Consider the following 25,898-nt stretch of genomic DNA (forward strand, 5'->3'; position numbering starts at 1 on the left):
GCATGTGAGGCTTATTCGCCAACACCCTCTTGGCTTTTAGCCAAAAAGAATATTCCCTACATACCAGCTCCTAAGGGAGAAAGAATTACTTGCAAATATGGTAAAAGGAAATAAATGAGAAACAATGTTTTGGAAACCTTGAAACAATTTATTGGGTGGTTTTATACAAGATTAACAATTTCCACACCACCCCCAACACCAACATAGTCGCTGCATGAAAGCCACAGCCCTTTCACACCCAAGAAACGCCGGCAAGGAAAGCCCTGCAGCGCCGTGGCCCGTGAGCCCGCTCCGCCAACAGACCTGCCTTGCCGTGGCTCTTTAAGTCATTCACTCTTTCATTACCACAAATAAAGCATCAACAAGGAAAAGAAACCTCATAAACTCCCCATCAAAGAAACGTTTCCCTGAGGCAAGAGGCATCACTAGATTCCTAAGAATGAGGGGATCCTGCTCCAGCCGCACACTCAGTGGTGCTCGGGGAGGAGGGAGCACTGCAGGGAAGGGAACCAGGGTGTTTTCCTGCTGCTCAGCGTTCATGGACGGCCTCTGCGCGGCTCTGAGCTCAGCAATACAAATCTCTTCTTTGGCTCTTTTGCTACTACCTAAGACTATTCTGTAAACTGGAAACCCAAGTTGCAAAAAATAGATATAATAAAGGGATAAGGAATCCACTTAACCCAATGTGAAACACATGTTGGTTTTTATGTAAAAAAGAGCACAAGCCTGGCCGACTAGCTGGCAGAGGTCTTGCTCCCTCTGGAAACCAGGCAACCTCTGTGTGAATCATGAGTTACCAAGCGTTGTATCCTGGGAGTCAGGAACCAAGAGAGCTGCCCGTGTCTCCACACAGGCGTACATTCTGAGGAGGCTGTTTACTCTCAACGTATCAGAAATCACTTAGCTAGAGCAGTCAGTTCAGACTTCACAGGACAGGCAAGTGCTGTAAAAATCTTTGTGAAGCAGCCACTGGGTGAGTGGGGACAGTGGGATGACTTGAGCTCCGGGGTAACTGTCCCAATCTGTCTCTGACGTGCTCTCCAAGCTCGTCAGCATGTCACCCTGAAGTCAATGCATAGCCCTGCTGCCTGGAGAGCCAGGACCTCCAGGCCTGTTTCTACACGGCAGATGCTTCACAGAGGCCTGTTCCTGCAGCTCTGCCTGAGAATGGTTTTTAAATAAACTGGAATGTCTACCTGCGACTTGGAACCCCTCATATCCTTGGCCCTCGAAGAGATGAAGAAGGGCTCTGGGGCTCTGAAGTCCACCTGTATGAACTCTGGAAAAACAAAGCGGGGGCCCTGGCTGAACTGGGACCTGGGATTTGTGGGCCCAGATGACCTTCAAGTCAGGACGGCAGAGATTATGATGTGCAACCATAAAAAACTCAAACTGGCTATGTCTTAAATACAGACATATCTTTAAAAAAGGTCTTCATCTGAGATCCACTCAGAGGGCTGAATGGATGTGTGTCTAATTCTGCTCCACCATAAAGGCACTGGAATTATGTCTTCCTAGGAACAACATGACTTGCGAAGAATAGTCCCATTCTATCCAATGCATTTAATGGTAAGGATGAAAACTGAGCCAAAAATAAGTGTCTTTAAAAATCCTACCACAATTGTTGAATCTACAAAGGTCTTTCCTCTAAAAGAGCTTCATTGTCATGTTCAGTGGCGAGACGGGCCCCCACAATGAGCACACATTGGGTGTATTTTTCAAAGAACAAGGAACATCTCCCAGCTGTGATGTTAGCTGGGTTTGTCCTGTTGAGCACACAGCCTGAGGATGGACAGACACCGTGACCATCCAGGGAGCCCACTGTGGCCAGAAGGAGCCCCGACCAGTAGGGTGCCATGAGGTACTCTGACCAAATGTGAGGGGGTCGGGCAGATGTGAAGCACAGGTGCGCCACCTGCTCTGCCGCACCACCAGAGCTCTGAACACGAGCCGGTGCGCTCCCCAGCCTAGCGCTGCCCCTCCAACGATTGTCTGCAACAGAGTGAGAGGCCTGGAGCACGAGGCTGGTCAGGGCCTCCAGAGAAGCACGGGGCTGCTCCCCTAACTGAAGGCACATCACACGTGCCAAGAGACGCTCCACTTAGCACTCATGCCTTCTCCAGAAGAAAATCAATGGCAGAAAGAGCATAGTTATTATCCGACTTCCGAGACCTACTCGTTCAGCTTCCAGCCTTTCCCTTGAAAGTCACAATTTCCGTGGTACACTGGGCCCTTTCCCATGAAGCTGAGAAGCATCTGAAAAAGAATAAGCAAAAACAGAGCATAAGATTTTCAGGATCTCTGATTCCCTTAAGGCAGCAGTAACCAAACCTCAAGGGGATCACTTCTTAAATAGCAAAAGCCCCTGAACACTGAATGTTCTAAGGATCAAAGAAGCCAGATACGCTGGCAGGTTATGTGAGTGTGCTGCTCCTTGCAGTGGTGCAGAGTGCCACGCACTGGGAGGGCAGCTGCTGGCTGAGCACCGTGTTCAGAGAACCGCGGCTCTGCTGTGCAACACGGACCACTCCAGTTCTCAGCCACAGCTGTCATCCCCAGGCAGAGCCGGACTCCATGGTGAGGACTGAAAAGCACAGTGAGCATCCACACCATCAAAGGCCCTCAGGTCCTAAAAGGACAAGCTCAAAGGCACTAGCATTCTGAGTCCATGTGGGAAAGAAAGGAAAGCAGATACAAGTCACAGCTGGAACAAGCAGAGAGCTTTTCACTGACAATCACTCAATGTAATCCTACAACGCAAAGAATGTCTAAAAGAGAGATATTCAAATAGCCTGTTTTAGCATAGATGCTTTTCAGATAGCGTTTCAACACCCAGAGGAAAAACAGGTAGGAAATGGCACAAGAAAACGCTTTTCCCTTTTTTGCTGAAAATACCACAGACCAATGGTCATGTTTTCAATGGCTCTTCAATTATTTTCTGTTTGAGTGTTCCGGAAAGCAGAGAAAGTGCAATCTTTCAACAGCCACAAGCTCTCGCCTGGATGGCTCTGTGACCACTAGCTTGTGGAATGAGTCCCTGAATCTGACTGCTTCTCCAGAGGAAAACGGAGTAACTGCTGATACAGGCTTAGCCCCCCCGTTTCTTTCTCTGAAAAAGCAACATTTCCATCTTGGGGATTTACAGTCCATTCTTGCACCTAGCTGGCCTCTGGCAGTCACTATGAACATGTCAGCCTCAGGACACAGGGCCAGGGACCCACGGCATATCTGGAGGCAGACATGGGGCCAGGGACCCACGGCACATCTGGAGGCGGACACGGGGCCAAAGCTCTCAGCACGGCAGGTCCCAGGCACGTCCAGCTGGGCAGCTCCCCGCCTCACATCTACCCAGGACCCGTCCACCAGGGCTACCCAGGCTCAGCTTCCTCAAGAATGGCTCTCACCTGAGCAATGTAGCCCCCAGGTCGTTTCTGGAACAGGTCTAGAGTAGTAAGAAGAGCAGCAGGCCAAAACAGAGATCCCGTGAGGGTTCCCAGCAGCACTGCATTACGTGTGCCTAAGGGCCAAGGTCCCAGGACAGGGCAAGGCAGACCACTCACTGTGTAGGTGCTGGCTCAGGGCCCTCTTCTCACAGCTATGGACCTAGGGCCGTAGGCCAGTCCCTTTCTGAAAGGCACTGCTCTACGGAGAGGAGACCCAGGGAAGACAGGGAACGCTGCCTCAGTCGTGTCGTGATCCCAGATCTCTGCGTTGACACCTGGACTGAAGAGAAAGCTGCTCCTCTCCTGGACACATGCTGACATCAGGGATAAGGGTCCCTCCCGAAGCCTCGCCACTGTCACCTGCTGCTGCTACTTGGACTTTCCCTTTTACTTAAACTAAATTTAGTGTCTTCTGTTAGCTGGTACCCCCTAGAAGGAGTAGCAGTGTGAACCTAAAGGCGGTAGTGCCCCAACTAGCCCTTGGGAAATCAGCACCATTACCCTTCTAGTTTTTGTTAATTAAAGAGGAAATGCTGAGCTATAGGTGGGGAACTCCTCAGCCTTGTACACAGGCCATCATGACTTCCTCTGTGATCACATAGGGCAAGGCTGACCCAGGAGATATCACAGCGGTAGACAGAGCCTGTGTCCCTCAGTCTGAGTACCCACAGAGCCAAGCCTCAGACGACAAACCCACACAACATGGTGACAACGAGAGGCAGACACTTACGTCCTTGGCAGCAGACAAGGCCTCTGATGGGGGAGGGGAATGGCCCACAGTGCATGTGGCACTCTGACCACCTGGAAATTACCTGGCAGACTCTGCGGGATGTGGGTAGACACGGCAGCGTGTGGGAGAGGTGCTGCGCGGGGCGGGCTGGAGTGCAAGCCAGCCAGGAGACCTGAGAGGAAACAGGAAGGGAGAGAAGAACAAAGCACACACACTGAAGACAGGAGTGGAAAGCAGCTTCGGTGCTCCAGAGCCCCAGGCGACCTACTGCACTAGTTCTGGATGGAAACCCCCAGGGGGTGGCTCAGCAGGGTCCCCGGGAAGGCTGCCCACGGTCTCACACCAGACAAACACAGGAACCCAGCACATGACAACAGAACCTGTGGGTCACACAGAGGCACTTTACCTCCAGTGTGGGGAGGAAGGAGACACTTACTGTGGCCAAGGCCGTGGTGGAACGTCCCAGGGGCAGGGCCTGTGACGATGGCATCCTTGGAGACCCCTGCTTTAGCGGAGGAGTCAGCACTAAAGGAGATTACGTGGAGGGGGAGCTGGGAGATAATCCCCAAGGGGTTCGAGTTCAAGGCCCCAGGCAGCTTTGGGCTGCCTGCCTTGTAGGATGAAGACAGCAGATTTAAGGGTGAGGAGCTGGTCAGCAGCACAGCCCCACTCGTTCCTTTCTGGGGAGGAAGCACACAACAGGATCAGCACTCCAGCCCCATCCAGAGCTCACTCACAAGCCAAACCTGTTACCATACCTGGGGGGACAAATGCACGTCAGCCACCCCTTGTGAAGGAACCCCCTCCACTGCAACCCCAAAGGGAGGAGGAAGACAGTCTCTGTGAACTGGCATGGAAGGGCTCCCAGAACAGAGTTCACTTTAAAAAGCAGGTGTTAAATATGCCTTCCTTGTGCAAGAAAGGGAAGGATACCCACAAATATAAGTATATAGGAATATGTGTATGTGTATACTTATATCCATAAAACACACACACACACACACACACACATTTATAAGTATTAATCTTTGTTTTTAGAAAGAAACAGGAAAAACCTGGAAACTAAGGTTAAACAGTTACAGGGGGTGTAGGAGGAGGGCACAGGCAAGCAAAACTTTGCTCAACACACCTTTCTATAGTTTTGTCCTTTGCAACCACATGGTTGTCTTATATATTGGAAAAATGGAGAAAAAAATAAGCTCACTCTCATTTCCCCAACCTGCATCCAAACTTCTTGTAATCACCTACAGGCAAACCTCATAAACCACTGGACTCTGTCAAATCGCCTTTGTCTGACCTACAGAGTCTTTCCAAACCCAATCAAAGGATCATTCTTAGAAGGTACTGATCTTCCTAGGGCATGAGTATCTCCACATAACTAATGATCTGAGAGACAGTATGCATTTCATTTACTTGCTTGGAGAGATGGACAGGCAGGAGGCTATGAAAGGAAAGTTTTCTAGCTCATTCCATGCCATCCAGATCCACAGCCTCCCTGCAAACATGATGCTGACCAGTCCTTTCCCTCCACTCATCCTCCCAAGGAGAAGTTTCAGGCTCTCCTGGGAGTCCTGCCACCAGAAAAGTAGAAACCTGGAAACATGAAGTCCGGTCCTCCTTCCAATTTCCGGGCTCTGTTCCTACCTGACCTTCAGCGTCAGATCTCACTCTCTGACCAGAGAAAGGCCAGCGGCCCTGCCCACAAGGCGCACGAGGGGAGGGCTGCTTCAAGATACTCACTGGCAAGGAGGTAGACGATGTCACGCTGCTCACCGCACTGGGCTTCAGGGAGGAGGTCAGTAACTTGGCCACTCCCTGGGTCCCCCCACTAGAATCTCCATTTGGACCACCTGGAGGGGCCACCAGGGTCAACTTCTGGGAAATAGGTGGTTTTTTCACTGCAGAGCCTGGGATGGGTCGGCTGGCGGACTGTCCTGTGGAGGGAGGCTGCACAGCAGGGAGCAGGTTCCCAGAAATAGAGCTCTGGACTGGTGCTCCTCCAGAGGAAGAGCTGCCAGAAGAAACCCCGTGCTTGGAGATAGAGCCAGCAAAGGGACTGTTCTTATAAGACGGCCCTGAAGAGCTGGCTGAGTGCTGTTTTGCTGGATGGCTCAGGGCAGTGGAGGAGGAGGCTGGGGTCTTATGAGAGCTGCTGCTGGAGGCTGGTGTGCCTCCTGAAGACACTGGCGTGGAAGGATGGAAGCTCTGGCTTTTGGTAGTTGTCTTGACGAGCTGGAGGAGGGAACGGTGACACTGAGGGGAGGCAGGCTTTGGGCCCTGAAGCTTACTGACAAACGGAGCTGGGGGTGTGAAGCTCTTCTGCTGTTGAGTGCCTGCATGAAAGACTTTGACCTGGGGGCTGGGCACAGGAGCTCCTGCCTGGGGTGCGTGAGACGTCCGTGGCAAACTGTGGTGCTTTGCTTTGGACTGCTGCACTTCTGGCAGGCCCTTGCTGAGGGTAGCCTGACAGGACAGTTCTTTGTAGCCAGAACTCTCTGGTTTTTTCTCCTGAGAGGACTGCCCCAGTGCCAGAGCCTGTTCAGCCAGAAAATTGAGGGGTGACTGCAGAGAGCTAGAGGGTGGTGGGGCAGAAGAAGGGCTGGGCTTCGGAAAGTTCCTTTTTTCTTCCGTACATAAAACACCTGCGACTTTCTCTGCAGGCACTTTTGAGGGTGCAGGCAGTGTGAACTCAGAGCTCCCGCTGGCTCTGCTGTTCAGTGCAGCCAGTTCCTTGGACACAGCCTCCAACGAGGAGGCCGAATTACGGATCAAGTCTCCATCCAACGAGTCCTCCACGTTGATAGGAGCAGGATTAGCAAGGCTGCCAGATGCCTGGGACGAGAGCTCCCTATTTGCAGCCCCAATGCTCAGGCCTCCTCCCAGGTGTTCTGAAGGCAAAGCAAGGGGGCTGCCAATCTGGCCTGATGGGACAGAAACCTTTTTATCAGGCTTAGTCGATGATTCCTAAAGGAAAGCAGAAAGGCCGATATTTAATGTCCGAAGATGCCAACACTGGCCCTGCTGACAGGACATATGCATGAGAATACAAGACAAAGCAGCGGGCTTTCCTGTGTGATCACAAAGCCAGGGAAGAAAGGAGCAGGTGCCAGTCATGCGTGAACTTGGAAATGCCGCAACCCCGCCACCCTCTGCCCATGCCTGGGGCTGGGGCTGGGCTGACCCAGGCACGCACACACACCTCCACAGGGAAACTCTTCGCTCTGTTTCTGAAAAACTATAAGACTCGAGCAAAGAGATGTTCTCCCTATTGGCCCTCACACTACCTCAGTGCTCCTAGCCACAAGCAGAAAGTGACATGGGGCAGGGGAACTGCCTTAGTTTTCTTTCCCTCCTTGGTTTCCCCAGCACCTGTCTCCTCTGTGGGCTCAGGAATGGGGTCTGTCCTGTCACTCCCGCCTCCCGAGCACTTGGTGCAGTGAGTCTTAAGGATGTGGGAGGAGCTCAACAGACTCTTAGGAATAACTGATCTGCATGCTTGTTCCCTCGGACTGTTCAGGTATGGTGAAGTGCACTGAAGTGCACTACAAAGTCTCAGGAACTGGCAAGAATTTTGGTGAAATGGCAGTTTTTACTACATTGAGATCTCTGCCACATCAAAGTCATCTCACAGTCTCTAGTTTCCAACCGTCGCACTCCCCTCCGCATCTGCTAGTCAACTGGACAAAGCCTCCCGCCCTGCCCGGTGCAGATCCAGGTTCACCTGCTCTTCACTAGGATGGTGCTCTTCCATAAGAGATTAGGACAATTCACACTGTGACACTTCCACATTTGCAAGGGCTCATCACTCCTCAGAGGGCTGTCAGGAGGACCTCACTTGACCCCGCAACGACCCCAGGAACTGGCCAGATGGGTGCGGTTTCCTAGAACGGGGGCTGAAGGGCACTAGTGGCCCGACTCAGGTTTCTGCCCTGCCGACCCCAGGCCACTCCTGTGGGCCAGGCTGCCTCTTGGTACAACTTAATCCCAAAGAGCTACCCCCACAAGACCAGCAAAGTTCAATGAGCTGCCAGGAGCATGGCTGCAGAGAGATGAGAAAAGATGACACGTGACCTGGGCAGGCTGACTCACCTTCACCTTCATTTTGGAAGAGGCCATTACTTTCTTCTTGGCCCTGTTCAAAGGAATGAACACAAGAAAGGTTCAGAGGAGATCCATGAAGGAGATAAAAATGCCAGTAGTCCTGACAAGTGAAAACACTGAGACACTCACAGGATTGACGTCAGGTGCCCATGGCCTCGTCTGCTCTCCTTAAACAGAGTCCTGGAACAAACAGAGAACACTGGGAAGTCTGCACAAGCCCCCTGAAAGCAGATTCTGCTTCCAGAGCCTTGTCACCTCCCTGGTACTCAGTGGCTGTCACTCACTAAATGTCAGTGGGCTGGTGAGAGGGCCTTAGTAGCTGCACTGGCCACCTGAAAGCCAAGGAGCTAGAATTCAACAAAACAAGCTATGCGTCTGCCCCCAAACCTCTCACAGTGATTTTTCACTGAAGTCAGGAGCACTTTCCTTACTGCCTATTCTCATCCCTCTCCAAAAGTAAAAATGTGAAGTGATCCATGGCATTATCTTTTCCCAGAGAAACAACAAAAATTTCTTTATGCCCTCCCCTATGTACCTTCAGGAGTCCAATCTATAAGTGACAAGAGCAATTCTATTTAAAGGGACACTGAGACAAGAAAAGGCTCACTAGCTCCAAGGGGAGGGTCCTGGGAACACGGCTGAGTAGGAAGCACCATGAATGGTCTGCCCCCCTGGACAACACTACACTGGCAGAATCCATCTGACGGAACTATTCTATAACTCTAGAGACTGTTCAAGGCTTACAACTTCCAGGAGAAGACCTAGATGAGTAAACTGTGGTTAATTTCAGGTCTCAACACAGTAGCAGCTGCCCATCCCCCACCCAGCGGGCTGTGCAGGTGTTCCTGGAGCAGCTTGCACACAGCTTGTGGAAACAAGCGTGGGCAAAAAGGACCCTGGTCTCCAAAGATGAGGGATCTGTGCTCTGATGGCTGATCACTGCTTCTGATCACAGAGGTGGGAGGTGCACACAGCTGTTGTTGTTGCACCTCAGGCTGAAGTGACTGCCAGGGGATTTAAAGGGCTAGCACCACCTTTTAACCTCCTTCTTTTTCTGATTTTCCCCTTTCTGGTGTCAGACATTAAAGAAAAAAAAAAAAAAAAAAACTACCTACACGGGAAAAATTAGAAAGTGACTGTGCGTACCAGCAAAAAGCTCAGAAATGACCTAAGAGTGACACATTAAGTTCACACATCAGGCTGATCCTCAACACAGCGACAGCCTACAACGACAACAACAACAACAACCAATAAGCAAAAACAGTATATAAAAAAAAGCAATCCCTGTGGAAGTGGGAGAATCTGATTTCCAGAGTTACCCCAATATTAGATTCAAATGTCTGGTGTTCAACAAAAAATCACAAGGCACACAAACAAACAGGAAATATGGCCTGTTCAAAGGAAAAAAACCAAATCAACAGAAACTGTCCCTGAAAAAGACCAAATGGCAGCACGGAGCAACTAAGCCTGTGTGCCACAACTGCCGAGCCTGCGCTCTAGAGCCCGTGAGCCACACTACAGAGCCTGCGTGCTGCAACTACTGAAGCCCACGCACCTAGAGCCCATGCTCTGCAACAAGAAAAGCCCCAGCAATGAGAAGCCCGCACACTGCAATGAAGAGTAGCCCCACTCGCCACAACTAGAGAAAGCCCTCACGCAGCAACGATGACCCAATGCAGCCAAAAATAAATAAATAAAATTAATTAATTAAAAAAAAAGACCAAATGGCAGATACACTAGACAAAAACAACTGTATTAAAGATGCTCAAAGAACTAAAGGAAGATGTGGAGAAAGTCAAGAAAATAACATGTGAACAAAATGGAAATATCCATAAAGAGATGGGAAACCTGAAAAGAAACCAAAAAGAAATTCTGGAGCTGAAAAGTACAGTAACTGAAGTGAAAAATTCAGGAGAGGGGACTTCCCTAGTGGTCCAGTGGTAAAGAATCCACCTTCCAATGCAGAGGATGCAGGTTTGATCCCTGATTGGGGAACTAAGGTCCCACATGCCACGGGGCAACTAAGGCCATGTGCCACAACTAATGAGCATGCAAGCCGCAACTAGAGAGCCCGCGTGCCGCAACTACAGAGCCCATGCGCTCTGGAGCCTGTGCACCACAAATAGAGAGCCTGTGTACTGCAACTACTGAGCCTGCTCGCCACAACTAGAGAGAAGCCCATGGTGCATCAAAGATCCCATGTACCGTAAAGAAGATCCCACGTGCTGCAACTAAGACCCAATGCACCCAAAAATAAAATAAATAAAACAAATAAATATTAAAAAAAAAAATTCAGGGCTTCCCTGGTGGCGGAGTGGTTAAGAATCCGCCTACCAGTGCAAGGGACACAGGTTCAAGCCCTGGTCCGGGAAGATCCCACATGCCACAGAGCAACTAAGCCCGTGCACCACAACTACTGAGCCTGCACTCTAGAGCCCGTGAGCCACAACTACTGAGCCTGCACTCTAGAGCCTGTGAGCCACAACTACTGAGCCCACATGCCTAGAGCCTGTGCTCTGCAACAAGAGGAGCCACTGCAGTAAGAAGCCTGCACACCACAACAAAAGAGTAGCCCCCGCTCACCACAACTAGAGGAAGCCTGCGCAAAGCAATGAAGACCCAACGCAGCCAAAAATAAATTAATTAATTAATTAATTAACCAAAGAAAATTCAGTAGAGGGATTCAAAGGCAGTTTTGAGCAGGCAGAAAAAAGAAACAGTGAACGTGAAACAGGACAATGAAGATTATCGAGTTTGAGGAACAGAAAGAAAAGACTGAAGAAAAGTGAGCAGAGTCAAGGGAACAGTGGGACAGCATCAAGCAGACAAGCACACACCAGCACAGCGTGGACGTCCCAGGAGGAGGACAGAGAAAGGGGCACAGAGAATAGTGAAGAAATAATGGCTGAAAACTTTCCAAACGTGAAAACAAACCATGTAAGTGTAAATACATGAATATAAACAACCAAAAATCACAGCAAGATCCTTTTTGACCCACCTCCTAGAGAAATGGAAATAAAGACAAAAATAAACACATGGGACCTAATGAAACTTAAAAGCTTTTGCACAGCAAAGGAAACCATAAACGAGACCAAAAGACAACCCTCAGAATGGGAGAAAATATTTGCAAATGAAGCAACTGACAAAGGATTAATCTCCAAAATTTATAAGCAGCTCATGCAGCTCAATAACAAAAAAACAAACAACCCAATCCAAAAATGGGCAGAAGACCTAAATAGACATTTCTCCACAGAAGATATACAGACTGCCAACAAACACATGAAAGGATGCTCAACATCTTTACTCATTAGAGAAATGCAAATCAAAACTACAATGAGATATCATCTCACACCAGTCAGAATGGCCATCATCAAAAAATCTAGAAACAATAAATGCTGGAGAGGGTGTGGAAAAAAGGGAACACTCTTGCACTGCTGGTGGGAATGTGAATTGGTACAGCCGCTATGGAGAACGGTATGGAGGTTCCTTAAAAAACTACAAATAGAACTACCATATGACCCAGCAATCCCACTACTGGGCATATACCCTGAGAAAACCATAATTCAAAAAGAGACATGTACCACAACGTTCATTGCAGCCCTATTTACAATAGCCCGGAGATGGAAACAACCTAAGTGTCCATCATCGGATGAATGGATAAAGAAGATGTGGCACATATATACAATGGAATATTACTCAGCCATAAAAAGAAATGAAATTGAGCTATTTGTAATGAGGTGGATAGACCTAGAGTCTGTCATACAGAGTGAAGTAAGTCAGAAAGAGAAAGACAAATACTGTATGCTAACACATATATATAGAATTTAAGAAAAAAAATGTCATGAAGAACATAGGGGTAAGACAGGAATAAAGACACAGACCTACTAGAGAATGGACTTGAGGATATGGGGAGGGGGAAGGGTAAGCTGTGACAAAGTGAAAGAGCGGCATGGACATATATACACTACCAAATGTAAGGTAGATAGCTAGTGGGAAGCAGCCGCATAGCACAGGGAGATCAGCTCGGTGCTTTGTGACCGCCTGGAGGGGTGGGATAGGGAGGGTGGGAGGGAGACGCAAAAGGGAGGGGATATGGAAACATATGTATATGTATAACTGATTAAATTTGTTATTAAAAAAAATATATATATATATAAACAACCAAGAAGCTTAAAGAACTCCAAGTAAGATGAACTCAAAGAGACCCAAACCAAAACACATGATAATCAAACTTTCAAAAGCCAGAGGCAAAGAGAGAGTATTGAAAGCACCCAGATATTATTGAATCATCACACACAAGGGATCCTCAACAAGATTATCAGCAGATTTCTCATCAGAAACTCTGAAGACCAGAAGACAGTGGGCTGATATATTCAAAGTACTAAAAGAAAAATACTGTCAACCAAGAATCCTATATCTGACAAAACTGACCTTCAAGAGTGGGGGAGATAAAATCAACTATTCTTCAATTAAAAAAAAAAAGTGGGGGACAAATTAAGACATTCCCAGATAGATAAAAGCTGAAGGAGTTCATGATCAAAAACTTACCCTGTAGGGCTTCCCTGGTGGCGCAGTGGTTAAGAATCTGCCTGCCAATGCAGGGGACAGGGGTTTGAGCCCTGGGCCGGGAAGATCCCACATGCCATGGAGCAACTATGCCTGTGCACCACAACTACTGAGCCCGTGCACCACATCTATTGAAGCCCACGCACCTAGAGCCCGTGCTCCGCAACAAGAGAAGCGACCACAGTCAGGAGCCCGCACACCACAAGGAAGAGTAGCCCCCGCTCACCACAACTCAAGAAAGCCCACGTACAGCAACGAAGACCCAACACAGCCAAAAGTAAAAATAAATAAAATAAATAAATTTATTAAAAAAAAAAACTTACCCTGTAAGAAATGCTCAAGGGTCCTAATAAAGGTGAAATGAAAGGACACCAGACAGCACCTCAAAGCTACATGCACAAATAAAGATCTCAAAAAGGTGAATACGTGACCATTGGAAAGCTAGTGTTATATAACAACAATGGTTTGTAACCACACTTTTTGTTTTCTACATCATTTAAGAGACTAATACATTTAAAGAAAAAAAATTAGTTTAAGGGACTTCCCTGGTGGTACAGTGGTTAAGAACCTACCTTCCAGTGGAGGGGACGCAGGTTCGATCCCTGGTGGGGGAACTAAGGTCCCACATGTCACAGGGCAACTAAGCCAGCGCACTGCAACTACTGAGCCCGTGCGCCTCAACTAGACAGCCCGCGTGCCAGAAACTACAGAGCCCATGTACTCTGGAGCCTACATGCCAGAACTAGAGAGAAGCCCACACGCCACAACTAGAGAGACGCCCTTGTGCCGCAACAAAGAGCCTGCGCGCCACAACGAAAGATCCCGCATGCCACGAGGATCCCGTGTGCCACAACCAAGACCCAACGCAGCCGATAAATTTAAAAAATATATTTTGAAATTAGTTTAAAAGCTATTATTCCTGTAACTTTGGTTTGTAACTCCACGTCTTGTCTTCTACAAAACTTAGGAGGCATTTAAAAACCTATCAGTTTATGTTTTGGGGCACACTATGTACTTCTGTGACAGCAGCAGAGCTGTTGAGGGGGCAGAGTGTTTGTGTGTTGGTCAACTTACAGAAGTAAGTTCCTTCTTACCAGTAATTACTTTAAATGTAAATGATTCAACACTCCAATCAGAAGACAGGGACTGGCAGAAAAGATAAACCACATGATCTAACTATATGCTATCTACAAGAGCCGAAGACCTGGGACTTCCCTGGTGGCGCAGTGGTTAAAAATCCGCCTGCCAACGCAGGGAACACAGGTTCGATCCCTAGTCAGGAAAGATCCCACATGCCATGGAGCGACTAAGCCCGTGTGCCACAACTACTGAGCCTGCACTCTAGAGCCTGCGAGTCACAACTACTGAGCCCGCGTGCCCTAGAGCCCACGTGCCACAACTACTGAGCCCACACGCCGCAACTACTGAAGCCCACACACTCTAGGGCCCGTGTGCCGCAACTACTAAGCCCTCATGCTGCAACTACTGAAGCCCACGCACCTCACAAGAGAAGCCACTGCAGTGAGAAGCCTGCACACTGCAACCAAGAGTAGCCCCTGCTCACCACAACTAGAGAAAGCCTATGTGCAGCAATGAAGACCCAACGCAGCCAAAAAAAAAAAAAAAAAGAGCCAAAGACCTGAGATCCAAAGACAAGAACAGATTAAAAGTAAAAGGATGGGGCTTCCCTGGTGGTGCAGTGGTTGAGAGTCCGCCTGCTGATGCAGGGGACACGGGTTCATGCCCCGGTCTAGGAAGATCCCACATGCCGCAGAGCAGCTGGGCCCGTGAGCCATGGCCGCTGAGCCTGCGCGTCCGGAGCCTGTGCTCCGCAACGGGAGAGGCCACAACAGTGAGAGGCCCGCATACCACACACACAAAAAAAAAGTAAAAGGATGGAAAAAGATACTCCATGCAAATAATAACCAAGAGAGCAGAGGTGGCTATCTTAATATCAGACAAAGTAGACTTTAAATCAAGAAAGGTTACAAAAGATAAAGAAGAATATTATATATTAATAAAAAGTTCAATACAGCAAGAAGATATAACAATTATGAACATTCATGCACCTGACAGACCATTAAAATACAATATATGAAGCAAAAACTGACGGGAACTGAAGGGAGAAATGAACAGTTCTACAATAAAAGCTGGACAGATACAGACAGATACAAAACATTCTACCCAACAACAGATACAGACAGATACAGAACATTCTACCCAACAACAACAGCACACACATTCTCGTGCACATGGGACATTTCCCAGCATAAACCATATGTGAGGCCACAAATGAACTCTCAGTAGATTTTAAAAGACAGCTATCCACAGGGAAATCAGCTCGGTGTTTTGTGACCACCTAGAGGGGTGGGATAGGGAGGGTGGGAAGGAGACACAAGAGGGAGAGGACATGGGGATATGTGTATACATACAGCTGATTCAGTTTGTTATACAGCAGACACTAACACAACATTGTAAAGCAATTATACTCCAATAAAGATGCTAAAAAAATTATAAAAAATAAATAAAAGATAGCTATCATAAAAAGTATCTTCTCGGGCTTCCCTGGTGGCGCAGTGGTTAAGAATCCATCTGCCAATGCAGAGGACACGGGTTCGAGCCCTGGTCGAGGAAGATCCCACATGCCGCGGAGCAACTAAGCCCGTGTGCCACAACTACTGAGCCTGCGCTCTAGAGCCTGCGCACCACAACTACAGAAGCCCACGTGCCTAGAGCCTGTGCTCTGCAACGAGAGAGGCCACCGCAATGAGAAGCCCACACACTGCAACAAAGAGTAGCCCCTGCTCGCTGTAACTAGAGAAAGCTCACATGCTGCAACGAAGACCCAACACAGCCAAAAATAATAAATAAATAAAATAAATAAATTTTAATAAATAAATAAATAAAGTATCTTCTCTGTCCACAATGGGATGAAGTTAGAAATCAATAACAAAAGGAAAACTGGAAAACTAACGAAATTGTGAGAAAAAAACAAATGGCAGATACACTAGACAAAAACAACTTTTAAGAACACACTTTTAAACAATCAATGGATCAAAGAAGAAATCACAAGGAAAATTAGAAAATACTTAAAAGACAAATGAAAATGAGAACATAACATACTAAAGGCTATGGGACAAAGTGAAAAGTGGTGATAAGGGGAAATTTAGGGACTTCCCTGGTGGCACAGTGGTTAAGAATCCACCTGCCAATGCAGGGGACACAGGTTCAAGCCCTGGTCCAGGAAGATCCCATATGCCACGGAGCAACTAAGCCTGTGTGCCACAACTACTGAGCCCGCATGCCACAACTACTGAAGCCCGCACACCTAGAGCCTGTGCTCCGCAACAAGAGAAGCCACCGCAATGAGAAGCCCACGCACTGCAATGAAGAGTAGCCCCTGCTCACCACAATTAGAGAAAAAGCCCGTGCGCAGCAACGAAGACCCAATGCAGCCAAAAATTAATTAATTTAAAAAAAAAAGAAACAAGAAAGGTCTCAAATCAACAACCTAACTTACAACTTAAGGAAGTGGAAAAAGTAGAACTAAACCTAAAGCTAGCAGAATGAAGGATATAATAAAGATTAAAACAGAAATAAGCAAAACAGAGAATAAACATAGGTCTATTCAGATTTGCTATTTCTTTGTGATTTAATCTTGGTAAGTTTTGTGTTTCTAGGAACTTGTCCATTTCATCTAGGTTGAAAGACACTATCCACAGAGTAAAAATGCAACCCACAGAACAGAGAAATATTTGGTAATTATGTATCTGATAAGGGATTAATATCCAGAATATTTTAAAAAATCCAGAATATATAGTGAACTCCTAAAACTCAACAACAAAAAAACAAGCAAATCAATTAGAAAATGGGCAAAGGACTTGAATAGACATTTCTCCAAAAAAGATATACAAATGTCCAGTAAGTACATGAAAAGATGCTCAACATCACTAATCATTAGCAAAGTGCAAATTGAAACTACAAGAGACCACCTCATACCCATTAGGATGGTTACTACCAAAAAAAAGAGAAAAAAGTGTTGGTGAGGATGTGGAGAAATTGGAACCCTGTGCACTGGTGGTGGGAATGTAAAAAGATAACAGCTGCTATGAAAAACATTATGGTGAGGCCTCAAAAAATTAAACACAACATCACCATATGATCCAGTAATTCCAGTTCTGGGTATATATGTAAAAGAACAGAAAGCAGGGTCTTGAAAAGATATTTGTATGCCCATGTTCATAGCAGCATTATTCACAATAGCTTAAATGTGGAAGCAACACAAGTACTATAAACAGATGAATGGATAAGCAAAGCGTATACATACAGTAGAACATTATTCAGCTTTAAAAAGGAAGAACATTCTGACACATGCTGTAACATGGATGAACTCTGAGGACATTATGCTAAGTGGAGTAAGCCAGACACAAAGACAAACACTTTGTATAATTCCACTTATATGAGGTACTTAAAGTAGTCAAAATCATAGAAACAGAAGAATGGTGGCTGCCAGTGTCCGTGAGGAGAGGGAAATGTGGAGTTAGTGTTTAATGGGTAGAGTTTCAGTTCTACAAGATGAAAAAAGTGATGGAGATGATGGTGGTGATGGTTGCATACCAATGTGAGTGTATTTAATACCACTGAACTGTGCATTTAAAGATGCTAAACTTACATTAAGTGTATTTTAACTCCAAAAAAAAAAATTTTTTTTTTCTAAAGAAAACTAGTTCCAGGTAACTTTCTCTGTGTACTGCAGACATAGTCCATTCGTGGGAAGCTATATAACACAAAGTAGCCTGTGAGAAAAGTCTGGCACTTAACTCTAAGAAGTAGTCACCCCTGCCAGTTGCAAATAAGAATTCTGTTCAGAACATTAAAATGTTCCGAACACGAATCTGTCTCTCAACTTCTAGTAGGAGCCATTATCTCAGGAAAAGGGCAGATTGAAGTAGGATGAGCATACAGCCAACTTTGAACTGAAGTGGGATAAAGAATGACAAAGACAAAACCCCACAGATAACTTCACTCTTCTAAGGGAGATGGAGAAGCCCCCAGTCACTCAAGTGAAATCAGAGTCGAGTCCACTAGCCGGTGACTCTCTGAGGGTGGGGCTCTGGGGCCTGGTGCAAAAGAAACACTCAGACATCTCTTTACCGCAAGAACGCTCCACCCTATGGTCACACTGACCACACTGGCTGCTCGCGGGCCCTCACCTGGCCTGCATCCAGCCTTTGGGCCAGAGAGGTTTGACCTCAGCATCCAGAAACGCCTTCACGTAGTCCTCCCAGGATTGGGCCTTGTTCCTCTCCAGGTCATAGCTCTCCAGTTTGATCTTCACCACCTGACAGAGTAGCTCCCTGAAGAGTGGGCAGAAGTCAGAAACCTTTAAACTACCCCAAATGTTTCTTCAAGGTTTCAATCATGTGCTTTCAGCAGCCCTGATTAAAGTAAATGATTCTAACCTTCATTAGAAATACGGGAACATGCTCAGACACTGGCCCCACAAACCCTCCACTGAGGCAAGGTCCCAGTTTGGGCACACCTGATTTCATCATTCCACTGGAATTTCTTCCGGGGTCCCATTATCCTCCTGCCCCCCTTTTCTTCATCTTCTTCCTCATCAGAACAAACCCGTTCTCTCTGCTCCTTGTCTTTCTCCTCTTCCAGCATCCTAGGAGGTAGAAAGAATTAGGCAGGACTCTAAGGTCACTGCAGAACTGCTTCCTTCTGCCCACCATCTCCCCCCACCCCCCAGGACTTCTAAGAAAAGGAGGTCAGAATGCTGAAGGGAGTGATGGGACACACTTACTTAGCGACCTTGGCTTGCGTGTGTGCCTGGCATTCATCCTGGTACTTGGCCATCTGTTCTGGCATTGCCCTGCCAATGGCTTCCTTAAGTTTCTGGATAGGCTCCTTCAGACGTCCCCCCTGCGGAGAGCAGGACATATCATAAGTCTGGTTTATGCATCACTTCTTACACTGAGCACACACTACAGGAATAATCGCACGGAGGCAGCGCAGCAGCAGATGTGGCATCTATGAAGACTCCATCACCCACTCCGCTGCGCCCCGAAGCCAAGGGGCTCCACTGCAAAGTCACCCACCTGTTCACAGAGGTGAAGTTTTCGTGCGCGCTTGACCAAGGTGTCTTTGCTGCAGGGCAGGAAGGAAGCAAGGTAGGCGTATACCCCGGAACGGGTCTGGCTGCTCAGCTCCCGGGTCTGCGCCTCTATGCTGAAGAACAGAGCAGAGTTACTCACCGCAGCTCCTTTCGTCTGCAGGAGCCAAGAGCGGGCCAAGCCTGATCTCGCCTGTCACAGTGTAACAGAGCAGCCAGCACAACAGACCTCCAGCAGTCACCAGACCCAATCAACTTGGCTAGGTAGAGTGGGTCAAGGCTCTCAGGTCAAAGACAGGACCAAGTCAAAGGTGTCAAGATAACAGAGCCCAAAAGAACAAGATCTGAATTTCTGAGTTTCATAAACAAAGAAAACATAAATGCTTTCAAACTGGAAGGTAACTGAGTTACTTGGGGTCGACAGGAAATACTTTCCAGCAGATTTTCCTTTTTTTTCCATTTCCAAGTTCTGTCCCTGACTAAGTGGTCAGGGAAATCCTCATCCCTCCAGCGTCCCCATCTAGATGAGCAAAACACAGTCCGTCTTCAATCCCTTGAGTTCTCTGTATCTGGCATGCTCCAGGAGACAAACCCCTCATCTGTGCTGTCTCAGGTGCTCCCTGACCCAAGTGGCCAGTCTCCATCCTGGCCAGGCAAGGTCCTTTGCTAGAATATTCCCTAGTCTTCACAACTGTTCTTATATGTGCAAAATCCTCAGCTGTTGAGCAATAAGCTTCCTCTGCTACATGATGCAACCAGGAGAGAAGGTGGCAAAGCTGGTGGGCCAGGTACAAAGAATCTGGTTTGGATTTATACACGTGGAGGTTTTTTCTGTTTTTTTGTTTTGCTTCTTAATCCAATTCATACAGTGTGATGTCTCAGAGGTTTGGGTGTTTGTTAGACGGGCTACGGGATGATGAGCACTGGCCTTGGGAGCAAAAGTGAGAATAAGAGGAGAATAACCAGGTAGGTATGCTGAGGAGTGCCCCAGGAGGGCAGAGCCTTGCCTGCACCAAGCTGTCTCTTACTTTTCCCAGAGATGGGCAAGCAACGCCTTCCCTCTCATCTCACGCTTAGCACAAAATCCTCTTCCAGCACGCCATGACTGTTACGTACAGTGTTCTAATAATGTCTGCTGCCTAAGATTAGTACGGTCTACCATTTCCTAGAGACAAACATTTGATGTCCCCCACCCCTGACCTTTTTTATTTTTGTATTTATGTATGTATGTATGTATGTATTTTTTGGTCTTGCTTAGCGGTATGCGGGATTTTAGTTCCCCAACCAGGGATCGAACCCATGCCCTCTGCAGTAGAAGCTCAGAGCCCTAATCACTGGACTGCCAGGGACTTCCCCCCTGACCTTTTTTAAAAGAATAACAATAAATAAAAACCAATTTTTAAAAATCTCATCAGTGCTTTCCTATCCCATTCATAGTTGAATCGTACTCCCAATTGCCCCCAGCCTGCTGAACCCAAGCATGGTAACAGCAGATACAAAGAAACAAGATACTCACTCTAAGAGGATGCCATTAATATCCTGGGTGAAGAACTTCTGTCTGCTCTCTCCCTCAGCAGCTCTGGCAGCCTGGTTCACAGTAGACAGTAACATCAGTTAGTGCACTTTCCCCGCAAGGCCCTCACACTCACCCACAGGCCTACAGAACACCTGATGATAAAATCCTCACCATGCCCTTCCCTACTCAGCCCTAAAAATCCTCACCATGCCCTTCCCTACTCAGCCCTAATCCCAGATTAAGTTCACCTATAATCTCTGTATGCTCCAGAAGTGGTACATCCAGCTCTTTTCACATGCTGCTGAAGCATCTATGGACTGTCCCTTCTTCCCAGGACTTGAAACAACAGTCACATAAAAGAAAATCAGTCAGGGGAATCATGAAGCATCTGATTCAGCCAGCAAGCTAACTCCTGTGCCCAGCACTCTATCATCTAAACTGTGAGCTAGAATCTCCATACATCTACAGTACAAAACAATCAAGAACTTTTAACAAACCTGCAGTATTTGAAGGTCTTTAGCAAACAAAATAGTAATAATAGCAACAATAATATGCTGCTTTAGCATTTAAGGACTATAATTCTTTGAAAATTCATAATCTAATTAGGGTATATCATGAACTCTATTACTCAGACCACTGGAATGACTAACATACCTGACTACCCACTAACACAAGATAGAGCAGGTTGCTATACAGCGTTTTGCTTCCCATGAGTACACAGTTAATAACGCCCTGGATGGCAAGCCTGGAGACTCCTGAAGCAACCACAGTGCGCAACGAGGGCACCGAATGCACAAGTGAGGAAAGCAAACTGCAAAAGCCTGAACCAGTGGTTCTCTATTTGGCTGCACACTAGAAGTACCTGGCAGCTTTCCCCACCCTAGACTCATCACATCAGAATCTCTGGGGAATAATGTATTCCTTAAAAGAGACCTAAGCATCAGTACTTTTTAAAAAGTAACTCTGGTGACTAGCATGCAGAAGATCGAGAACCACTGATCTAAACTCAAGAGTTGCTGGTCCAAAGTCTTTAAGCAAGATAAAATTTCAGGCTTGATATATAACAATGAGGGCAAACAACGACAATAAGGTGATTGTCTTAAATGAAATGATCAATCCTGATCAACCCTCTGAAACATCTACCTTCCTCTGGCCCCACTGGCCTTCCTCTCACTGCATCCTCTGGGTCCTCTCTTGACCTCTTGACTGCATCCTGTCCCCTCCACTAGCTCCTTAGCTGCAGATGGGCTCCCAGGTTCTATCTAGAACCCTCGTCACCTGATAATGTCTCCCCCTCAGCTTCAAAATAACATAAACACACACAGGTCTCAAATCTAAACCTACTCTATACACTTTTTTCTAAGCTCTGGACCAGAATCTTAAATTACTTCTATGAATGAATGACCCTCTGGTATACAAACTTGACTTGTCCAAAACCTAACCTACTAGTTTCTGCTCTTCCTCCTCCTGTGTCCCTACTTCTAAATAACAGCACTCCACCCTTCTTAAATCCTTCCACTCTTCTTTAGAACCCTTTGGCAGCCCTTCCCAAGCCTAGAATCAAACCCAAACTCCTCCACCTGGCATTTAGGGTCCTTTAGGTTCTGGCCCCAGCCATCCACTCCAGCCCCTCCCACCACATACCAGGAGTCTTCATTAACCAACAACTTGCCCATCCTCAGCCCTGTGCCCTGGCTTACTCTAAGGCCTTCTCTCCCATGAGGCTGGCCAAGCCTGCTGCCTCCAGTCCGATTCCTATGTACCCCCAAGAGCTCCTCTTTCACTTCCTCAAGTCTGGCTGTTCACCTGACCATCTAGTTGGCCATCCAAACATGACAGAGTTTATTTCATCCTGCTCTGTCCCACAGCCCGTTGTTTACATGGCTACCAGTCCATCTGTATAACAAGCTCATGGAGAAGGAGAACTGAATCTTACTCATCAATATATTTCCCACAGCTGCCTATCACATAATAGCTACTTAGTAAATGTCAGCTGAGTGGATGAATGAACAAACAAATGAACAGATTATCACTGAAAGAATGAAAACTCGAGGAAGAAAAGCTTAGTACCAAACAAAACTTGCAGAGCATATGCAAAACTCAAGCATGGCCAGAGGAGAGCGCAGAGGTCTGAGATAGCAGGTGGAAAAGGAAGAAAGAAAGGGCGTCACTGTAACCCATTCACTTGCCATTTCTTATACTGTCAGAGGTTTCGGAATCCACTGTGGCACCTTTAATGTACTGGGATTATGACTTCAGTTTGAGAGAGAACAAAACTGAGTCATTCTGTTGCTTTAGCTTATACACTGCTAGTTATAAGATGCAGAAGCACCTTCATGTTAATTCAGCCTAATTAACATGTATTTCAAATGCCTGGTTGTCAGACCCATCAACAGCTCAGGTTTCCAATCAATTTTTTTTTTTTTGGCCGCACTGTCTGGCTTGTGGGATCCTGGTTCCCTGACCAGGAATTGAACCCAGGCCCTTGGCAGTGAAAGCGAAGAGTCCTAACCACTGGACCTCCAGGGCATTCCCGCCAATCAAATTTTATCTTTAGATATCAGCCATTTCAGAAGCTTTCTGGCTATAAAATTTTTTTAAGTTTTTTTTTTCCTGATGCTTTTTGAAATGTTTTTTTTTTTTTCCGATGCCTTTTGAATCCTGTAGACCAGTATCTCTGAGGATTTGGTTTTACACTGAAGATAATCAGTCAAGTATAAAACAAAATCCTCAGAGATAAAATTTAAAATAAATCTAATTAAAAGAGCAGTTGGATATATATTTGATGGTCTGCCAGAAAGAAGTGACATCCCTCAACCCTAAAGACAGACACCCTTGCCCAAGGAGTTGTATGAATCAATCAATCCTAGATTAACTAGGAAATGAAGTTAAACCAAACAGCCAAATCATGCTGATTTACAATAGTTCCAATAGCCTTTTAATGAGCTCTTTTATTCATTATAAGAAGAGCCACTTGTAGCCTTTCAGCACTGAGATCACAACCTTATATACTGTACCTGTTTTTGCTGAATAGAATGAAATCTGGCATGATTTTCTTTTTTACAAAGACCAAACAGGTTGTTATTTTTATTCTACCTTATTCTCCTTGGATCCATGTCTCCCTGGTTTTGCAATGCAAGGGTTCTAACCGTATAGGAGGGTAAGCAGTGAGCAGGTAGAATGGTGGGTGACATGGGGTCTCTGTTTCTTTTCTATTTTTAGTATCAGTATCATTTCCATTTTATGCTGAAGAGGACCAAAACAGAGCTGGGGGCTTCCCTCGTGGCGCAGTGGTTGAGAGTCCACCTGCCAATGCAGGGGATGCAGGTTCGTGTCCTGGTCCGGGAAGATCCCACATGCCGCGGAGCGGCTGGGCCCGTGAGCAGCCATGGCCGCTGAGCCTGCACGTCCGGAGCCTGTGCTCCGCAATGGGAGAGGCCACGGCAGTGAGAGGCTCGCATACCGCCAAAAAACAAACAAACAAAAAAAACAGAGCTGGGTCATCTGTTTGGAGCAGGCTGAGTAGCTGCCAAACCACATTACGACAGTAAACTGAAGGCACAACATACCTGAACTTTTCAACAATCAAGACAAAAGACACAAGCAATACATATTAAGAGAAGACAGGGGTAAGGCCATCAAATCAAACCACTGGGTTCCCTGGGGCCCATAAAAATGTACAGTACAAGGAAGTAAGAAGTGGAAAATGAGCTAACATGAGAAGAAAACAGTAACAGTTCTGGAGTATCCAAGGTCGCCCTCTTGGAGTACCTCTTTAACATACATAAATTTTCAAATGTTTTTTCAAAAGTTTTAAGTATCACATCTAGTTAGAAGTCAAATCTAATTTCTGCTTCCAACAGCAAAAACTTTTCCCAGGGAGACTGATACACGTAAGAATAGAACCTGAGCTTCCCTGGTGGCGCAGTGGTTGAGAGTCCGCCTGCCGATGCAGGGGACGCGGGTTCGTGCCCCGGTCCGGGAAGATCCCACATGCTGCGGAGCAGCTGGGCCCGTGAGCCATGGCCGCTGAGCCTGCGCGTCCGGAGCCTGTGCTCCGCGGCGGGAGAGGCCACAACAGTGAGAGGCCCGCGTACCACAAAAAAAAAAAAAAAAAAAAGAATAGAATCTGCTTAAGTACAGTGGTGGACTGCAAACAGAACCACAGATTCCTCGCCTCCTAGTACATGCATTCCCCCATGGAGAGGTGGCCTCTAGTTGGTGACTTGCTTTACCAATACACTGTGGCAGAAGAGATGTGGTGCATACCACTTCTAAGGCTAGATCATGAGGGCCTTACAGCTTCCACCTTACAGCTCCCTCCTGAAATGCTGCCCTGAGACTGTCATGCCCTGAAAAAGCCCAGGATGAAAGAAGGGAGGAGAGAGAGGTCCTGCCATCCTGGCTGTCCCAGCGCCAGCCACCATCTTGCCCGATGAACACAGCCCTGAGAGCGAGTCCAGGCAGGACCAGAAGACAAACCGCCGGCCAACCCACAGTCAGGAGAAATGAGTCACTGTTTGAAGCCACCAAGTTTGGGGGCAGCGGGGTAGATTTTTAGATAGCGGTAGAAACTGATACATGTATCCTCTAGGGCCAAGATTTAAAATCTAAACAAACTATTACAAAAGTAAAAGAACAGGGTAAAAAAGAAAAAGAAGGGGAGTGAAAAATAAAGTGAGAAACACATAAACACTGCTAATGTTATAGTTATATACATCAAGTTTAATTTAAATTTTAAAAATGCAATGTCCAGTTCAAGATCTAGGACGGGGCCTCTTATTAAGGATCCAAATATCCATGCATGGTTTTTGAAATTACATGCAATTTTTGTGTACATAGGTGTTTTTTCCCTGGGAGGAATCTCTTTGCCAGAAGACTCTCAACAGGGTCTGGGTCTAGAGCACCCGTGCACACATGCAGGAGGCTCCAAGTGCCCCAAGCACAGGGCCCTGGTGGGAACAGAGCAGCTGGGGATCCTTTAGAGTGGCATTAAGTAACTTTCTAAATTAAGCCTTCTTTTTCATGCACCCATTAAAAGTAATGAGGTCTTTATAAATAATATTTATTAAGTGAAAAAACCAGGAAATTATTCACAACTATAATTACACCTGCATAAATACATATATACAGAGGCTAGAAAAGAATACGTAAATTGAAAATAGTTTTCAGATTGGCGGGATGGTGGGTAATACCCACTTACCACTCCATTTCCCAAATTTCTTAATGCTGTTATAGGAGAAGGGGCAGGTGATGACTGAAGTATCAATTTCGCATTTGAACATATTTTCAAGCCAGTATGCCTCCTGGTCACCACCTCCTCACCAGGACCCGAGCCTACCTTACCTATGGGATCCTGAACCCTGTCTCACCGTGCCCAAGAAACAACCGAGACTTGGCAGTCACCGAGGAAGACAGCTTGCT

At 46.8% G+C, this 25,898-nt stretch overlaps 1 protein-coding gene across 3 annotated transcripts in view; it reads right to left on the reverse strand.

Annotated features, from left to right (window-relative positions):
- Nucleotides 1-127: 127 nt before the first annotated feature.
- Nucleotides 128-25,898, reverse strand: part of UBN1 (ubinuclein 1) — a 38,981-nt gene continuing 13,210 nt past the window's right edge. For 2 of the 3 annotated variants that reach the window (XR_014017682.1, XR_014017683.1), the window contains exons 8-18: nt 20,475-20,545; nt 18,945-19,074; nt 18,650-18,768; nt 18,383-18,511; nt 18,054-18,197; nt 8,404-8,454; nt 8,263-8,305; nt 5,914-7,137; nt 4,610-4,853; nt 3,561-4,345; nt 2,204-2,256 (exon numbers count right to left, since the gene is read on the reverse strand). Coding sequence is in view for 1 of the 3 variants with exons in the window: in XM_081257442.1 (XP_081113568.1) it covers nt 2,207-2,256; nt 4,256-4,345; nt 4,610-4,853; nt 5,914-7,137; nt 8,263-8,305; nt 8,404-8,454; nt 18,054-18,197; nt 18,383-18,511; nt 18,650-18,768; nt 18,945-19,074; nt 20,475-20,545 (2,295 nt within the window). In the remaining 2 variants the exon portion in view is untranslated. Of the gene's footprint in view, nt 2,257-3,560; nt 4,346-4,609; nt 4,854-5,913; nt 7,138-8,262; nt 8,306-8,403; nt 8,455-18,053; nt 18,198-18,382; nt 18,512-18,649; nt 18,769-18,944; nt 19,075-20,474; nt 20,546-25,898 lie in introns of all 3 variants that reach the window. The other variant, XM_081257442.1, reaches the window with a different exon arrangement.

The sequence above is a fragment of the Mesoplodon bidens genome, assembly GCF_964165515.1.
Source record: "Mesoplodon bidens genome assembly, chromosome: 15".
Taxonomy (NCBI): Eukaryota; Metazoa; Chordata; class Mammalia; order Artiodactyla; family Ziphiidae; genus Mesoplodon; species Mesoplodon bidens.